This window comes from Molossus molossus, unplaced genomic scaffold (assembly GCF_014108415.1).
Source record: "Molossus molossus isolate mMolMol1 unplaced genomic scaffold, mMolMol1.p scaffold_m16_p_14, whole genome shotgun sequence".
NCBI classification, from domain to species: Eukaryota; Metazoa; Chordata; class Mammalia; order Chiroptera; family Molossidae; genus Molossus; species Molossus molossus.
In genome coordinates, this window is record NW_023425349.1 from 71,728,909 (window position 1) to 71,748,432 (window position 19,524).

Consider the following 19,524-nt stretch of genomic DNA (forward strand, 5'->3'; position numbering starts at 1 on the left):
AATGGCCAACAGACATATGAAGAAATGCTCAATGTCACTAATCATCAGAGAGATGCAAATTAAAACAATGTGGTATCACCTTACACCTGTCAGAATGGCTGCCATCAACAAATCATCAAACAACAAGTGTTGGCGAGGGTGTTGAGAAAAGATGACTCTAGTACACTGCTGGCGGACATGCAGAGTGGAGCATCCACTATAGAAAACACTATGGTGTTACCTCAAAAAATTTAAAATTGAATTGCCATTTGACCCAGTGATCCCATTTCTAGGAATATACCCTAAGAAGCCTGAAACACCAATCAGAAAGAATATATGTACCCCCATGTTCATAGCAGCACTATTTAAAATTGCTAAGATCTGGAACCAGCCCAAGTGTCCATCAGTAGACGAATGGATTAAACAGCTGTGGTACATATACACAATGGAGTACTATGCAGCTATAAGTTAAAAAGATCTCTTAACCTTTCAGACGACATGGAGGGACCTGGAGAGTATTATCCTAAGTGAAACAAGCCAAGCAGAGAAAACAAATATCACATGATCCCACTTATTTGTGGAATATAATGAACATAACAGTCTGAGGAACAGGGTAGACCTATTGACATGGAAGTAGGGTACAGACTGACAATCCTCAGAAGAGGGAGTGGTGGGGGGAGGGAAGAGATAATTGAACTTATATGCACGTATGTGTAACCATGGACATAGACAATAATGGTGACCGGGTGGGGATCAAAAGGAGGGTGTCAATTGGGGAAAAAGGACAAACATCTGTAACAAAAATAAATTAATAAAAAAATTAAAAATTAAAAAATAATATTTGCAATATGTCTTTTTTTTTTTTTTTTTTTTTTTTTTTTAATCAATAGCTGCTTTTATGATATAATGGCAGAGTTGAGTACTTGTGACAGACTGGCCCACTAAGCCTAAAATTAAGTCTAGCCCTTGGCCTAAGTACCCAGCCCTTTCCAGTTGGCAGACCAAGTAGCACCATTCATTCAAGCAACAAATGTATTTGAGGGGCATGCTTTTACATGCCAATCACTGTGCCAGGTGTTGCATGTGTGTGGATGGAAAAACTTTGTTTTTACTTATTTTGGGAAATACTTTTTTGTAGTAATGCTTTGGTTTTTAACACTGAAGAACAAAGTAATTCCTAAAGAAGGCCTGCTAAAAAATGTTTGTTTTTTCTCTTGAATTTGTAGATTATAGGTTTTTCCTTTAGCTTTTATTTTCTTAATCAGGAGCTTGTTTGTTTCTTTGTGAAGGGTTTTCAGGTATGTTTCCTTCTTGTTGTTAGGGAATTGTAGGTAGATCTGTATAAGCCTTTCAGGTCCCAGAGACTAATCTTCACTTTTGTTATCCAGAAAGAATTCATCAGTTCTATTACCTGAAAATCTGGGGTTACACAGAGTTGGGGTGGGGTGGAAGAATCATTTTCAGTGAATGTGTAATCAGGTTAAGCTTTGGTAACTGTCAACATTAGTTACTTAGAAACGTATTCATGAAACTCCATGTTTTAAGTGGACTGAACTCAATAGGTATTCCTAAAAGCTTCCTCTTTACAGTTTAAAATTGCTCTTTAAAGTGTTTTTAGAGCCTTGGAAGTGACTGCTTAATTTATCTATCATTTTTGATACACAGCATGTTGATTTTTTAATTTGAAATGGCGCTAAACTCTGTTTCTCAGTCTGTGTCTGTTGTGCAGGCATAATAGTTCCTTTAGCCCCTGTAAAAATTTAGATGGATGATTATTTTACGCTTGTTGCTTATGGATACTCAGTTTGCTTTGTTTTTTATTTTGTATCCGCTGAACTCTCTGGCAGATTGGTTTTGGGGGTTTTAAGCTATTTTGATTGCATTTCTATTTTTTTTTCCCTTATTACCTTGGAGTTTAACCTCCATTTATCTGAATAGGAGAAGGAGATTGGGGGAGAATAAAGCACTAATAATTTTCTTGTGAAAGGATATTTCTGACACATTCGTACTGTGAGTTTGCTAGTTCATGCCAGAAGAGTGTTCAACATAAAACAGATAATTAATCCAGACAGAATCTAGCAAAACTGAAAAGTGAGTGTCCCTGCAGGGAGTCTTTGTGACAGTCTTTCTGCTCCAGCAGAGAAATCAGTGGGGTTTGCTTTGGAAGGTATTGTTCCCTGTAGGGAGGTATCTCAGGGAAGCTGCAACTTCTCACTTGGGGAATGAAAGAGAAACCTCAGATCCCTGGCCACTGAGCAGTGAGTCCTACGGGTGGCTTGGTTGTGGAGATCAGTCTGTCTGATTTCACTTGTGTCACTTGCACAGTTATAAGCTTCTGCTAGTCAGACATTAGGATTACAAGTCTGCACCACCAACTGCCAAACAGCTTTCCAGAAATACAGACTAATTTGAAAGGCCTCTGATGCACCTCTTTTGAAAACAGCACAGTGATATTAGAGATTGTTGATATGAAGTAGTTTTATCACGTCAAAGTACAAATATTTTTGATTGACTAAAGCACAGTTTGGGATTTCAGTATGTGCCTTTAGGGCAGAAGTTGAGCTACTCTAATAGAAAATCATCAGAATTACTGTCCTTTAGATGATAAGGGACTTAAAAAGGCAAACTCAGTATTTATTTCTATTATTTTCTACAGTACTGCATTTATAATAAACTGTTCTCAGACATTAAAACACTATAAAATTACTTAAATGAAACCTGTGCTAGTCATTTTTTTATACTTATAACCTTTAGTTCTATATTATTAGGATAAGAAAGAATGTTATTTTCCCCACTGTTTCTGCTCCATTGATTGTGTCTCCTTAGACTCCCTCTTATCCCCTGTTTTGGTAACAGAAGCATCCTGTTTGGTGAATTGTGTGTGCTGAATTAGCTGAAGAGGGCTTCACTGCATTATGATAACTTGAGTCCTTTAATTGTGAAGGCAGTTTCTTTTACCTTCATTATGAAAAGGGCAAATAAGGTGATTTTCACAGTCTAAACGTTTTTATCAAGCTTTCCCCTCAGTTGGAGTAAAGCATCAGGATAAAAGGGATAGGCTGTTTTCAGGAATTGCTAGAAATAGCTTTCGGAAGTAGAATTAGAAGACAGCTATCTGTTCCTCTCACGAGGAACAACGTCATTCTTCCAGTACAAGAATTAGAGGCAAGGGTTCGGATTCTTTTGGGATTCATTATTTTTTTCCATTGGTAATAACAGCAATAACCAACTTTTGCAGTGTAAAAAGCACGTTTGCATACTGTTGCCTTTACTGTTAACCTGGTGCTATACACAGAGCAGGTGTTACTGGTATTATTTCCTTTTTGCAGCTGGAGAAACAGGTTGAAGGAGATTAATGACTTTGCCATGGTCACACAGCCACCAAATGGGAGAACCTGGGGTTTTTGACCCCAATCATGCACTCTTTCCAGTATACCACACTGCATAGGGCCTTTTTAATCTGTGCTGTTTATTGTTGCTAAAATTCTTGAGAAAGAATAACATGGGAAAAATATTCTCCCAGAGAACACAAAAGTAGCAATAAAATATGCATAATGTAAGCACTTAGAATGGGATGAATTCTCCAAAATCTCATTGACAAAGCAAGATGTTCTGAGACATTTGTACATAAATGTTCATAGGCTATATGGGCACAATACTCAGGTATTGTTCCTCCTATTTTTTTTATTTATTTTTGCTTTCATTTATTATTGCCCTTACTGTTGAATGGTGGATTTAGTACTGTAGACCAGTTGTTTCTTCAGCACTTTTAAGATCTTATTGCATGCTCTTGTTTATAATGAGAAGTCTGTTGCTACTCTAAATTGTTTCTTTGTAGATAGTCTTTATTTTCTCCTATTTAGCTCTGAAGATTGTCTTTTTGTCTTTGGTGATAAACAGTCACATTATAATGTATATAGATGGAAACTTATTTTTATTTATCCTGCTTAGGACTTAGAGAATTATGTCTCTCATCAGCCCTGAAAATTTTTAGCCATTACTTCTTTAAGTAGTACAATTTTTCTGTTTCTATTGTTGGAACATTTATTTTTAAATAACTTTAGACTTACAGAAACGTTTCAAAATATAGTACAGAGAGATATATACATAAAACAATATTATTTGGCAATAAAAAGGAATAAGTACAGATGCATGCAATGACATGAAGGAAACTTAAAAGTAATATGTTAATTGAAAAAGAGCCAATAACCAAAGATCACATATTATATAACTTTATTTATAGAAAAGGGTTAGGAAAAGCATAGTTATAGAGACATGAAGTAGAGTTATGATTGCTTATGATTAGGAAGCATGGGAGGAAATGGAGGGTGACAAATGATTGCGGCGTTTCCTTTCGAGGAGAGGAAAATATTCTAAAATTGATTGTGATGATGGCTGCCACAACTTTGTGAGTATGCTAAAAACCGTTGAATGGTACTTTATTATTATTATTTTTTGGTACGTGCCCCTAGCGGGAACCGAACCCAGGACCGTCTGGTCCGTAGGCCTATGCTCCAACCACTGAGCCAAACCGGCTAGGGCAAATTGTACTTTAAATATGTAAATTATATGGTATATGATTTATATCTAAAAAAAAAAAATAAGTTGTTTTTAAAGAAAGAACAAGCACAGAGGCTTCTTGTATACATTTTTTATCCTGTTTTCCCTAATGTTTACATCTTCCTTTCATTATTATAGCACAGTTACCAAAAATAAGAAATAAACATTGGTACAATGCTATTGACTAGACTGTGGGCTTTATTCAGACTCTACCAGCTTTCCCACTCATCTCTTCTTACTGCGCCGTGATTCCACACTGCATTTAGTTGTCATGTTGCCTAACTCTTCCAGTCTATGCCAGTTTCTCAGATTCCTTTGCTTTCACAATCTGGACACTTTTAAAGAGTTCTGTTAGCTATTTTGTAAAATGCCCTGTGGTTTGTGCGTGAGGATGTTTCTTCATGATTAGATTGAGGTTATGCATTCTGTAGTATTTTAGAATATTACAGAAATAATGTCTTTCTCAGGATATCACATCAAGGGTACGTGATGTTGATAAGTTGTATTACTGGTGATGTTAACCTTAATCACTTGGTTAAAGTGATGTAAACTGAGTTTTTCCACAGCAAAATACTATTTTGTTTTTTATAATTAATAAATGTCTCCCAGGAGAGATTTTGAGACTATCTAATTGTTGTCCTGTTTGTCCTCAATCTTTTGCCCACTAATTTTGACATTTATCAGCACATTTTGCCTAAGCCAGTTATTCCTCTGAAATCTTTCTAGTGGTGATTTTTAAATTTCTTTCATTGCTTCTACTTTCAGTAATTAGATTCTTATGTAAGGAAGAGCTGTCATTTCTCTTTAATTAATTAATTAATTAAATTATTTATACTAAAGTAGACTCATGGATATATATTTGGCCATTGGGAACTCTTTCGGATTGGCTCCTATGTCCTTTCAATAAGTCCACATCCTTTATGAATACTTCCTTATTTTCTGGCACCATAAATTGCTCTAGATTTGTTATATTTTCCTTGTCCCAGCCCTAAAATCAACCACTTCTGCAAGGGCCGTTGTAAATTTATACTTTGCTAGGAACTCTTGGTGAACATAAGAAAGACATCTCATTCAATGCTACCTGATTTTGAATTTCTTTTTTATATTTTATAACTCCAACCTCTCTGGTCTATATTTAGGGTATTTCCTATTCTTTGAATTAATAGTTTCAGTGACTATGTTTTTCACTTGTAGAGATTCTATTTGTTTCTGTTTTTTCCAGATTTGTCTTTTTTCCATCATGCTATATTAATTTACTGGGGATTAAATGCATTGTCTTTCATCTCTAATTCTTTTAAGTGCTTTTGTATTACTTTTTACTTGTTCTGTTATCTGAAGGTCTTGGATATCTAATTCTGCTAGTTGTTTCTGCTGATTCTTACTCATGTTGGACTCATGCATCATTACATATTTTAAAATTTTCCTTTTGTCATGACCTCATTTTTAGAGGGGCTTACTTTATTTTTCTGTGTGAGTCATTTGGGTTACGTGTTATGGGAGTGCCCTTCAAGAGTGGTCCAGGTGCCCCCAGCTCATTGCCATTTTTTATATTCATTTCTCAGCTCGGTGGTTTCTAGTTCAACCATATACTGAGGGCACTGCCCTTCAAGGGTACTGGTTTTATGTGGAGGTCTCAGTTCCAACTCCTGCCTTATGTAGGCTAAAGGCTCTAAGTCTTCTTGCCATTTAGGCATTTACACACAAGCTATTAGGCTATAGAAACTGATAACTTCTTTACAATACCTCAATATAGGTATTTCCCTCTTTGTTTCTAGGCCTCAGTAATACCCACACCCCTTTTATTTATTTTCAGCTCAGATATGTGTGTGTGTGTGTGTGTGTGTGTGTGTGTAATTCTTTATTAATCATTTCAAGTGTGGCCCATCATATTGCTGGAATCAGAAGTCAATCTGTTTCTTGAAAACAAACAACTTATTGGGTAATGTGCAGAACCAACCAGTAAAGGCCAGGACCGTGAACCTGACTAAGCTGATACAATTTGACAGTTTTCATAGGTCTAAAGGCTAGTGGATCGAGGGGATGTACATAGCAAGAAGGTACCAGTTTGAATCCAAAGAGCTCTCAGGGCTGGAAGATCTAGTCAAGAATAGCCCAGGGTTGGGAAGATCAGGAAAGCAGTCTTCTTTACTGGATGCCTCCCTGTTCCTAATTATGTATGGACAAGCCTGGGTTCGCAAATATCCTCTGCAGGTTTTCCATGCTTATGCTTAAGGACACTCTTCAAGGCTGGATTCTAGAATATTTTCTCACAGTCTGTATGAAAAGTACCATCTCAGGCATTACAGTGATACCTCGGTTCTCGAACGCCTCGGATTTCGACCAAATCGGTATTCGACCAGGAGATTCGAGAAACTTTTGTCTTGGAATCCGAACAAATATTTGGAACTCGAACTTCCGAGATGAGCCGAGTTGAGCCGAATGGCGTTCATTCGGCCCAGCGCGCCTTGCTTGCGCCATCAGTGTGAGTGCAGAGAGAGAGTCACGCTTTGTGGAGAGAGTCACGCTTTACACTGAATTTAACCCTTAGACATACTGTACACTTTTATTTCTTGTTGAGACTTATGTTTTTCTACATATTATATACAAATTAGGCCAGTAAATAGGCATTTTCTGGGGCTTGGAACGTATTAATCCAGTTTCCATTATTTCCTATTGGGTTTCATTGCTTCGGTTCTCGAACAATTTGGTTCTCGACCGTCCTCCTGGAACGAATTATGTTCGAGAACCGAGGTATCACTGTAGTTTAAAATGTTCAACTAATGGAGGGAGACTTTTAAAAAAGTTTTGTGAACTCTTGGATGTAGTTGGAGTTCACAAAATTTTCACGGAGTTTACCACCATGGAAAGGGCAAGTCCTGCTTTGCACTCCTGTAATTGGTGGCCAGAGATCTCTTTTGTTGATCTGCAAAGTGCTTCAGAATGTCTGTGAGGCCATACCTCCTCCTTGTATTTTGATTGATAGAAACAGTCAAATGACAAAACTATTGTTGACCAACCTCAAATCTGAGTTATAGTCTTTTTTTTCCTCTTGTCTGCAGGACATTTCTCTCTGGATGTCTATCAACTCAAATTAAACATATCTCAAATGGAACTTTTCAGCTCCTATCTCCTGCGAATATGCTCCTTTTCCCAGTTTCTCCTCCCTTTCTAATGTTTCTTTTTATTCACCCAGATCTCTAAGCCCCAAATATCCCACCTTCTAATTCATTCTCCAAGTTCTTTTAATTCTTATAATCTCTACTTCAGATTTGCCGTTCCTCAGGTTGCAGTGTCATCAGTAGCTAAGTCCTACTGATCACCTGTTATATACTATTACTGTGCTTGGTACTGGGGAATGAGAACTATAAGACATGGTCATTGTTTCTGAAGAATTTAATATCTAGCTGAGTAGATTGTTTACATTCACGAAAATAGTGAACAATACTAGACAGTAGATAATTAAATGCTAAATTGGGTGACACGGAGTTTTAAGTGTTAGAAGTTGGAGGAAACAAAGCAATAAAATGAGAGCTTGAATTGTAAGAGGAAATTTACTTGTGGAAGTGGGATTTGAACTGGGTCTTGAACAACACAGATTGGGATTGGATAGGCATTTAGAGTGAACAGAATGCATGGACAACTACTGAGTGTATTGAGCATAAAATTTTTAGAAAACTTTGGGACCGTTTATGTGTTAGGGACTAGTGAGAGACAGAAATTAGAGAGGTGGATGACTGCTTTGACTCTGGCTGTAAGATTTCCTGATGAATCTTTCAAAAGTAGCATTTTAATTTTATTTATTCCTCAATTCCTAAATCTCTAGAGGGTGCCTTTTCTTTTGGGTTCTGGTGCTACCCTTTGGTGCTCCAGGCCCTCTCTAACCCCCGAGGCTTTCCTCACTGGTACGTGTGCTTTTAGTGCCCACGAAACGCTTTGTTTTTGTGTATTTTGACTTAAGCATTCCATTTTCTGGTGGATTTTCTGCTGATTTCTGTCCTTCTTCCAGTCCCATCTCAAGACTAACTGCCTGTTGATACCCTCTCTGATGCCTCCACCTACCAATCTCTTTCTTCACTGGATTCCTCTTGAAACTACTTTCTGTTGAACGTAGTTCAAATCTAATCATATACATTTTGTTTTCCGATAATTTAGAATTGCATACACTTCTCTTTCTTTTCAATAGGCGCTACGTTCTTTGAAGGGTCGGGCTGTTTTATGTTATTGTTCCTCTTGCAAACTCTTCTGTATACTAACTCCTCTGGGTATATATTCAATGTTGAATTGAAAGCTTTTAAGAAATTTGTTATGTTTTTGTTTTTTTTAATTTCAAATACTAATGATTTGTAACAGTAGAGATACTTCTTTGTATAAATGTGCCTACTGTCTTGCCTGGCACATGGTACTGCCCTTCCTTAGTAAATGTCACTGGACTTCAATTTGTAATGGATCCCAAGTCAAAGAATACATATATATATATATAAATATAAATATATATAAATATAAATATATATATAAATATATAAATATATATATACACACACACACACATACATACATATATGTGTGTATACACACACATATATACATGCATACATATATATACACACACATATACATATACACATATATATATTTTTTTTTGGTGGTTTCATGGAAAGTAGAAAATAAGAGCAAAAGCACTAAATTCAAGTTTTCCGAGATACTTTCTTCTGTCTTCTCCTTTGAGCCTCTCCTTAGTCTGTGTCCTTAAGTATGTATTATTCATTTACCTTTGATTCCTTTTCACTACTTCCTGTAGCTTTTCTAAATAATGTATGTGCGTAGATGGAGATAAATTGTGTGTGTTAATTCAAGCTTAAGAGAAGAGATTAGAGTATTTTAGAAAGATTGATCCTTGTTAAATTCTATCTAACTTCTATCTGTGTTGGCACTGTTTCTTCCTGAGTCTTAAATTTTTAGTTAAATATCTGTAAGTGAAGACATCATCTATTGTATTTGGAATTTAACTTAAGAAGATATTTGAATATCTATAAATCAGATAGTAAAGTGAACTAAGAACACTTGGTTTAAGGAAATGGGTTTAAATATTTTTCTTGAGCTTGAGTTCTTATCACTTAACAGCCTCTTTAAAAATCTGAGTTGACTTTTAAGACAGTCTTAAATTATTACTTTAAATAATATAGTTATTCTCCTACCTTCTTTAAAAGCTTATAAGGTGATATGAGAGTATTCAATTGATATATAATAGCATCCCAATTTTCTGAGTGGTGCTAGAGTTTCAACAGTGCTGAAAAACTACCAGAACTGTGGTTACCTGGCCTTAGAAATGTCCTAGCATTATCTCACCTGTCTTTGTTTCAGATACTGTTCTTCAACAATGAATGTAGCTAATCTGGAATTTCATTTCATGTGTGTGCATGCATGTGTGTGAGAGAGAGACAGATTTTATTTCTGTTGGTTAACCAAAATAAAATAGTAAAAAACAATTGTATGAGGCAGGCTAAGTTTAAACAGCAGTTTATATTGGTTTAAATAATTTCTTTTGAGGTCAATATCTTATCAAATCTTAACTCCTAGGAATGTGTTTCATTCTTTTTTTAAGTTTCTTTAAAATAAAAGTTAGTACTTTTGTCATGGTGACGTAAAGTATGACATAGGGAGTATAGTCCATCATATTGTAATAACTGTATATGGTGCTAAGTGGGTACTAGATTTATCAGGAGAATCACGTCTAAGTTACATAAATGTCCAAGCAGTGTGCTGTACACCTGAAACTAATATAATGTTAAATGTCAACTGTAATTTAAAAAAATTATTTTTAAAGATAGATGGCTTCATAGGAATTGGGATTTTGTTAGGCACTGATTTTTTTATTTGCTTCACAGGTTGTTTGTATTCGATCCACTTGGAATGCTCTCTCCCCAAAACTGAGTTGTGACACGAGACCTCTCATACTGAAGACCCTCTGTGAACTGTTTTCTCTGGTTCCTTCCTTAACAGTCAATACAGATGAATATGAGGTATGTGTTTAGAACTCCAATGTCTTTTTTCTATATTGGAAAAACATGTGCTTTATAATAACTTTTAGAAAAAAATATTTGTAATTCTTTGCCAAAAAGTGCTGAGAACATGTTGATATCTTTATGGACTCTCAGGAGTAGGAGGGTATCCACCCTTATCAATTCTGTCTTTAAGACTGGTTTACATAAAGGATATCCAAGTTTTTATTATGAAAGTACAATCAAGATTTTTAAAAGTCATTATGTTCAAAATAGTGTTTCTAAAATAATAGAATTCATCAGGCTAACAGTTTAAATTCACTTTGTTTTTTTAAGTTCTAAAAAAAAAATGTACAAAGACTTTAATAAAAGCAGAGCATTCTCCCTTTAGTAGACAGATTGTCATTTTGCTCCGAGCTTTGCCATAGAGATTTTATTTTTAATGCTAGTTCACGTTTTCTACACACATCTGCCATCTTTGTCTCTAGTCTTCAATGAGGATGACTATAAAAGCAAGCCATCTTAGAAAAGGAAAATAGTTTTATGAACGACTATGTTTATCATTGTAATGAATTGAAAAACTTGGTGAAAGATGCTTTGCTATAAGGTTCATAGATTCCTGCTTCAGTTTTCTTCGTTATCTCTTCTCTGCGTGAAATAGAGGGTGGTGATTTCATTTATGCCTCCTCTTTCATAGCCAGTTCCCCTCCATGCTCACCTTTTCTCCTCTTCCTTCACAGAGCAGCAATTGATTTTCACTTCACATCTCGGTGGACTTTCAGATCGATTCACAGACTTCAATAAACTGCCCCTCCATCATATTCCAGTAATAGTTTCTTTCGTGTTTTAGATCACACGATAAGACAGGATTATAGGATAATACTTCTAATCATCTAATCATTCTAAATACCCACCATGAGTAAAATCAAATTTGTTCTTACTGAGGATGCAGTAGCTAGCACAGTGCCTGGCACATAGTGTATATTCAGTAAGTAGTTGTTGAAAGCAGGATTGAACCAGAATAGGATACTGTGAGGTTATTCTCACATTTGGACTTTTGTTTTAGTGTATTAAAAAGGAATCAATGTGAGACTCCTAGAGTATGTAGTTCACCAATAGTCTTTTTTCATGGCTACTATCACTGGTTTGTACCTTTATGTTTTCAGAAAGTCGGCTAGGCTACTGCAAAGAGCAAAGACTAAAAATCAAATGAAGGACAAATTGTGTATATTTATTTTCTGTTTTCAAGGACTGGATTCATATACCTTTATATTGCTTGTACTTTGATTTATTCAGATTTTATTACAGGTAAATTTATGAAGTGATTTGTGTATGGGTTTATGTTTGCTTACCAATGCCTGTACATTGTCTTTTGGATTCGATAATTTTCTTTTATTCCTTCAAATTTTACATTCTTTTCCATTGGCATTTTATTTTGGTTTATCTTCATGCTTATATTAATATTCAGGTTCCTCTGTTGTTCATTTCATCCATCAGCTTCCTCCCAGAAAGGGTGATTCCTTCAGTGACCACAGTCCACGTGAAAGCAGAAGTAAAGAAATGTAGAGGGAGACCTCTGTCTGTCTGTCTTTCTCTTTCTCCTTTCTTAATCCCCATCCCTCCCCACCTCTCATCCCTCCTTCCTTATGTGTGTTTAACTGCTTTGAGTTTGTTTGGCTATAAGCCAGAGTTGTAAGTTCCCAAAGCATTTCACAGGTCATTGCTAAACCTGCTCACCTCAGCACCTGTGTTTGCCTAAAATGAAGTCCATCCTGGTTACACCTAATCAACAAGCCTTTGGAACCTGGCCTCTCTCTGCTTGTCTGCCTGCTGCACTCCAGGGGGCCGAGCCATTGGAGGTTTTCTTATCTGCCTCCAAACCTTTCCACCTCTTTTCCCCGTGTTCATGTTGTTCTTTCTGGTAGAACCACTTTTTTTTTTCATTTCTATCTTTAAAATCTATATCAGAATATAAAGAATTGATCTAACTCATCTTGTTCTTTGAGAATTATTCTGCGATCAAGAGTCTATTCCTCCCAAAATTCTTTATGCAGTTCTAAGAACATTTATTTCTATTTTATACTGCAAGTATATGTATTTACATATATTATTTCCCCCATTGAATTATAAGCTTATTGAAAATAGAGTCCATGTTTCAGTTCATGTATCTTCTGAATTGCTTTGCAAAAGTGCTTGGTACATTTATTTATTGACTCGGGATTTATTAAAACTGTACTAGGCCTTAGAGATACTAATAAATAATAATAAATACTATTTAAAAGTATCTATTATATATTCCTAGCACTTTTCTAGTTACTTTATACCAATTGGTTCTAATATCTGATAGGCAGATATTATTTTTCATTTCATAGCTAAAAAAAACACTGAGGTTTTTAAAGGTCTATCCATTCATTAAACAAATATTTATTTAGTATCTGCTACATGCCAGACAAATAACTTGACCAACACCCAGGACTTTCTAGCTCTATAGCCTATCTTTTTCCATCACACCGTGCTGTCTGTCCCTGCCTTCCAAAAACTCAAAGGTTGGTAAAGAAGGTAGACATAAGCAATGATAATTATAACATTTCATGGGTACAGTTAATCACAGGGCTATGAGTGTAGCTGTGGAAGTGACCAGCATTCTTAGGAGGAATCTGAGGAAACCTTATTTAATGGGTGCTATTAGACAAGGATCTTGAAGAATTGATGAAATGTTGCTTCCCACCAAAGTTTGGGGAGTAGAATATGCAAAGACAGGAGGTATAGAAGAACCTTATATAATTTAGAACAAGAAGTTAGAAGTTGGGACACAGTTTTATGCATAATTATTTATTAAATATTTATCATTTGAGGAACTGGGCCTTATGTTCTGGGCTTTATGGTCTAGGCCTTTCAATGAAAAAGACAGTCTCTGCCCGAAAGCATATGCCACCTCGTAGGAGTTAGCCATGCACCAGATGCTATGGAGTGCTGTGCGGCATATGACTGCCCAGAGGAGGGAGACTTGTCTGGGTAGGGCGTCAGGAACAGTGGCATGAAAGGAGGTGACATTCATTCTAGGACTTGAGAGGTCAGTAGGAAGTGGGTAGGTTTCTAAATTTAATAGTCTTAAAATTCTATTGTGTTTAAAATATCCATGAATTTAAGTGATGAGTCTGTTTCCAAGTATTTTCATTTTATGAATAGTGGGTAAATACAGGTTAAGTCGATTACCAGGGGTATAATTTTAAAGTGACTCTATTTCTACTATTTGCTACTTTAGATTGTTTATCCTTGGTTTTATCTTTATCTTAAAATTTTATTCCACTGTTTGTTGATTTTTCAGAATTTTAAGGTTCAAGTCCTCAGCTTCCTCTGGACTCACACTCAAAACAAGGTACTGTCATCCCAGGGGTGTCAGTGAAGCAGAGCCAGGCTGGGGGAAGGACTCTCAAAGCAGAGTCTTAGAGTAAAAGAGGTATCTCCCTTGGAATGGTGGCTTCTTGATTTCAGAAGAATTGTGACAATTCATAAGTGTAGACTTTGAAAAGTATTCTCGATGGACTCTTATTAATTCACTTCCACCATAAAGTGCACTTACTTCTTTGGGAGGCTGACATTAGTCCGAAGAGGACTGCTGCCATTGTCTCGTATTTTGAATGGTCCTTCCCCTTTCCTGCTTTGTGCCTCCCCTAGCAGCAAGCATATCACACAAACAAAAGTCCAGTCCATTTTTTTAGATGTTGTTTCCAATCAAGGATTATAGAGCAGAGGGTGTGGGTGATGTTACACCTGGCCCATGAGTGAACGAGCTTAGATTCCGAAAGGCTAACTGTCCCTGTTAGTAGCTGGAGCATCAGAATCCAGTTCCAGGCCTGTCAGACTCTAAACCCTTATACACCTTCCACCAAGCCATCCTACCTGATGGGGCCCGAGCGATTCTGAGTTACTTTATGTTTAATTTCCAAACTCGGACAAAAATTTAGTGCTTCTGATCCCTCTACTCAATGCTTTTCTCTCTCTTTTCAGTTGGGACAGATTAAGCAAGTTAATATCATTTCCAGAGCATTGATGATAGATAGAACTTGGGGAGGGGGTGGATTTTCTTCCTCCAGAGTTGATGTCTAATATATGTTGTTTCTCTTGTTTGTTTTACTTTGATCCTCTCCAGGACCCAGTTGTAGCAAATGCTGCGTATCAGTCTCTGTCTCACTTCAGTGCTGAAGAGCACACGGTTCTTCATCTGCCTGAACAGGTAGGCCTCTCTGCTTTCTCCCTGACACCGCTTTCCTTCTGGGTTTTACAACTGTTATTCGTACGCCCACCATTAGGAGATTCGTAAGATTCGTACCTGATGGATGGACATGTAACTCTAGCTATGCTGCCTCTAAAAGATAAGAATTTATATTCATTACCTGTTTAATCTAATGATCTTAGAGTGTAGTGGTGTTAGAGATCATGGATAATAACTTTAAATCTCTTTGAAGAAGATGGAAGACACCTGTGGTGCGATTGCAGGCTCCTCAAGGTGAATGGGCGTGGCTGCGAGCCCGTGGGCGTGGCTGCGAGCCCGTGCCCGTGGCTTACTCCAGATCTATGCCACCATAGGACCCGCTTTGCCAATTTAGTGTGCCATGTTGGGCTCCAAATCCAAGCATGGCCCGCACAGACTAAGATTTACATCACCCGGGCAGCCAGAGAGCTCTGTTTGCGATATAAATGTGAGACGCCATGCGAAGAAAAACCTGCCATTTATTAGTGTAGAGTGAAATGATGTGTAGGTTAGCACCAGAGAAGTGAATGAGGAAAGTATTCCTGTCTTTTAAGGGTTGACACATAGTGTGACATTACCTTAATATTTAGACTAAACTAAAAATATACAACCTTTTCTAGTATCTACCTAATACATCCGACTTCAAATTATTAGGTTATGTCTGGAGTTAAGTGTGATTTCACATTTAGCGCTACTAGTAATTCGAATGCATTCAAGGGCGCAAATGCCTCTAGAGCGTCAGGCACACATTGTATTAGGAGAACTTATGGGTAACATCATGCAGAACCTGTCCTTGAGGCCAAATGGCAAGAAGTTTTGCTGTGACTTTTCTTGGGATCTTCAGGCATTAAAATGGGTTTCCGTTCTTTTCTAGAGTGAGATTATATGAGATTAGATGCTTATAAGAACCAGGCAAAGGTCCGTCTATTGAATTCAGTAGGAGCCACTACATAAGTGAGACTGAAGGATAAGCTCTTATACAGCCAAATTCTACGTAAGGCAGGATTTCTCATGTTAGCGAGGACTTCCAAGACAGATAGGCCACCTTGTCATGCAGTTATCACAGATGGGAAGCCTTAGGAAAAAGTGTTCTATGACATAAAACTTTGAAAGATGGGACTTCAGACTGCACTAGCAATGGTGACTAGCAATGCCCATAGCTTCTGAGAGAGAGAGAGAGAGAGAGAGAGAGAGAGAGAGAGAGATAGATTAAAAAAAAAATAGCTACATGTAAACTTGTTGTGCAAACTCTTATCAATAGATGAGCTGTACATCTGGGAAGATACCTGCTAAGTTATATTGCAGCATAACAATTGCCTTTATTTTTAGCTATTACTCTTGTAATATTCCAGCTAGAAGAAATAGCTTTTATTAAACAACTTTCATATTCACTTGCCTGCTTCATCTCTACCTCTTTAAATATTGATATGTTCATATTTTTTCCTACTTTAGAGTTATACCCAGTTTCTGATTATTGTTGTTAGAATTTATATTCTAGTAAGTGCTATTCTCAATCAAATATTAGGTACTTTCTTAATCTAACTCTTCTATTTTTTCTGATCCCTAATAGCCATGAATAGCTCTTTGCACCTTCCGACATAAAGGGTGCTGATGTACACAGAGTTGGGATTTCTATGTATGCTCGGGTTTTCACCAGCAGCATATGAAGAGCTTTAAAGGAAATCTCTAACACTTATCCTTCTTAGCCATGCTTTTCAACCTTTTCTTCTGCCCTAACCCCTTCTGGGATATGAATAGTAGTTCACTATTGTGAATATTTTCAACTGGGATTAAGATGAAAGGACAAAAGTGGTTTAAAAGTGTCTACCTCTGCCCTGGCCGGTTTGGCTCAACGGTTAGAGCAATGGCCTATGGACCAATGAGTTGTAGGTTTGATTTTGGTCAAGAGCATGTGCCTCGGTTGCAGTTTGTCCCCTGGCCTTGGTTGGGGTCGTGTGGGAGGCAGCCACTCAATGTGTCCCTTCCACATCGATGTTTCTCTCTTTCTCTCTCTCCACCCCCCTCTCTCCCTTCCACTCTATCAGAACAAAAATGGAAAAATGTCCTCGGGTGAGGCTAAAAAAATGTATACCTCTGACGCCCAGCTTCTGACCAAGAGGATCTGCCTCCTCATGGAGAATCAGCGCTTCCAAGACTGTGCCATGCATTCCCCTTCTTTTTGCTGAAGAATGGTTTTCAGGTTAGCTGTTTGAATGCCTGAGGAATGAAGGTCCAGAAAGCGATCAATGTATCCATATCCTAGACAAGTCCCCCAAATCTTCAAAGGCAAAGGAGACAACCAAGTCAGCATCCCACCTGTGCTTTATAGATGCTGACAGTGCTGTGAAACAGGCTCGTTTTCCAGAAAAGCTTATTTTCAATTGTTCTAAAAGTCCCTGCCAAGTAGGGACCTTTATAATATAAAAACGAAGATTCTTGCAGAGACTACTCACTCTGCATGAAGGGCAATTTCAGTTACTCACAAAGCTGAAGGTTCCCTGTACCCCTCCCTTTCCAGTGAAAGTATGTCCACCTTTTCTTTTTTTGCTTGTGGGAACTTGTGAAATAATCTTCTAAATGAGCACAGTATGAATTTCAAGTAGAAATTAAAAACTAATAGATAGAATGCATCCTTATCAACATGGCTACATTTGTGGATTATACTTCACCTACTTTTGCAACCACTGCCCTTTTTTAAATTTACTGATGAAAGAGTGCTTATTGATTGATGCATTAATTTAAAATTGTGAAACTTGTTGAAAGCTAACAGGCTGGTAAAACAAAAAGTATTAGAGGAGTGGCAGACATCAGGAAAAAACTTAGGGTCGAGTAAGACATTATATCTAAAGCTAGATGGAAAATGTCATTGGATAATAAAATTGAATGAGATACCATGTGAGTTAGGAATTTGAATATCGAATTCAGTAACTGATCTTTCTTGTCACTGGTTTGTTTTTAGGAAATTCTGGGAGAATATTAGTGATAGACACCTAACACTTGCATTGATTTAATAATTATTTACTAAGTGCTAGGAAACTCATGTGTTTTGTTGGTTTGTAAAAATACTGTTTCTTGGTCAAAAAATTGGGGAGTCTTCACTGAGCATCTGTTTATTCTAATCTTCAAAAATAGACATGAATGCTTTCTCCCTTTTCGTTTGTGTTTCTTTGTTCTTTTTAGCTATTTATCCTTCTCCTCTACTTCATTAGGACACACACACACACACACACACACACACATGCACACACACACACACTCAACCCCAAAAGACAACCAACCAAACAAAAAAAAATCTTTAGAGCCCTGGCCGGTTTGGCTCAGCGGTTAAATCGTCAGCCTGCGGTCTGGAGAGACCCGGGTTCCATTCCCGCTAAGGGCATGTACCTCAATTGCAGTTTGTCCCCGGCCCTGGTTGGTCGTGCGGGTGGCAGCCACTCGATGTATCCCTTTCAGGTCGATGTTTCTCTCTCTCTTCCTCTCTCTCCCTCCCACTCTATCTGTACAAAAAAATGGAAAAATGTCCTCCGGTGAGGATGGAAAAAAAAAAAAAATCTTTAGAGATTGTCTTCCTGACAAAACAATCAGTAATGGATAAACATTTAGGTAGAAGATTGACTCTCCTCTCTGACTTGGGTTCATTAAAAAATATTTAGCTATTTAAAAATTAAACATTTTATTATAGAGATCTTAAGATAAATTGTGTTGTTGATTTCTAGAGTTAATTTTAGAAGCAAGTAATATAAAAGGACTCATTATGCATGCTGTCTTGGTATTAATATGGTGTAACCTGTTCGGCTTTGATTTAAGTGAATGTCACTGCATTCATCAGAAGCTGTTTCTCTTTTTAAATGAATTTATGCAGATACTTGATGTGTTCCAAATAAAATCCTATTTCTGCACCAACTCCTGTATTTTCATAGGGTTAGACACGAACAAAGGTGGTTGAAAGGCTATCTGGCTCAGAACTCATTGTAGGATAAGCTTTCAATGTGAAGCATTTTAAAATGAATTTATTGTTTTATATTTGGCTCTCTATTAAAATATAATCAGCCCTAGCCAGTTTGGCTCAGTAATTGGAGCGTCGGCCTGCAATCCGGAGAGACCCAGGTTTGGTTCCCGCTGAGGGCATGTACCTCGGTTGCAGTTTGTCCCCGGCCCTGGTTTGGTCGTGTGGGTGGTAGCCACTCGATGTGTCCCTTTCACGTCGATGTTTCTCTCTCTCTCTCTCTCCCTCCCTCTCTCTCCCTCTCTATCTGAACAAAAAATGAAAAAATATCCTCGGGTGAGGATAAAAAAAAAATGTATAATTAGAAGGGCATAGTTGTAAGTGTATATGTGTTTGTGTTTTAAATATATGTGTAGTTTTCCTGGGCATTTTAGCACCTAATGTAATATAACTGCCCAAATTATATAATTTTAACATAATTTTTTTTCATATGATGTCTCTTGATTTTTCTTAGTTGTACTCATGTTGATCATATTAGTTGTGCACACAAGCCAAGGGAAAAGATTGTAGCTAGCATAGAAAAACTGAAATAAATGCCTCTTTAAAAGATGAGCAGAAAAGGATGGAAATGTAATGGAACCAAGTTCTAACAATAAATGCTAATTTGTTCAGGAGAATCAACTCACATTTGAAGAAACAAAATTGAAAGAGTAATCATAGCATTACAAGTAGGCAGAATATGTCATCTATACTTGAATTACAGTACATCTGTAGTTTCCTTGTTA

The 19,524-nt window shown here is 37.0% G+C and overlaps 1 protein-coding gene across 1 annotated transcript in view; it reads left to right on the forward strand.

Annotated features, from left to right (window-relative positions):
- FOCAD (focadhesin) overlaps positions 1-19,524 on the forward strand; it is a 300,263-nt gene that overhangs the window by 169,988 nt on the left and 110,751 nt on the right. Inside the window, 3 exon segments of the mRNA XM_036260660.1 lie at positions 10,425-10,559; positions 13,867-13,917; positions 14,692-14,775. Of these exon segments, the coding sequence (XP_036116553.1) occupies positions 10,425-10,559; positions 13,867-13,917; positions 14,692-14,775 (270 nt within the window).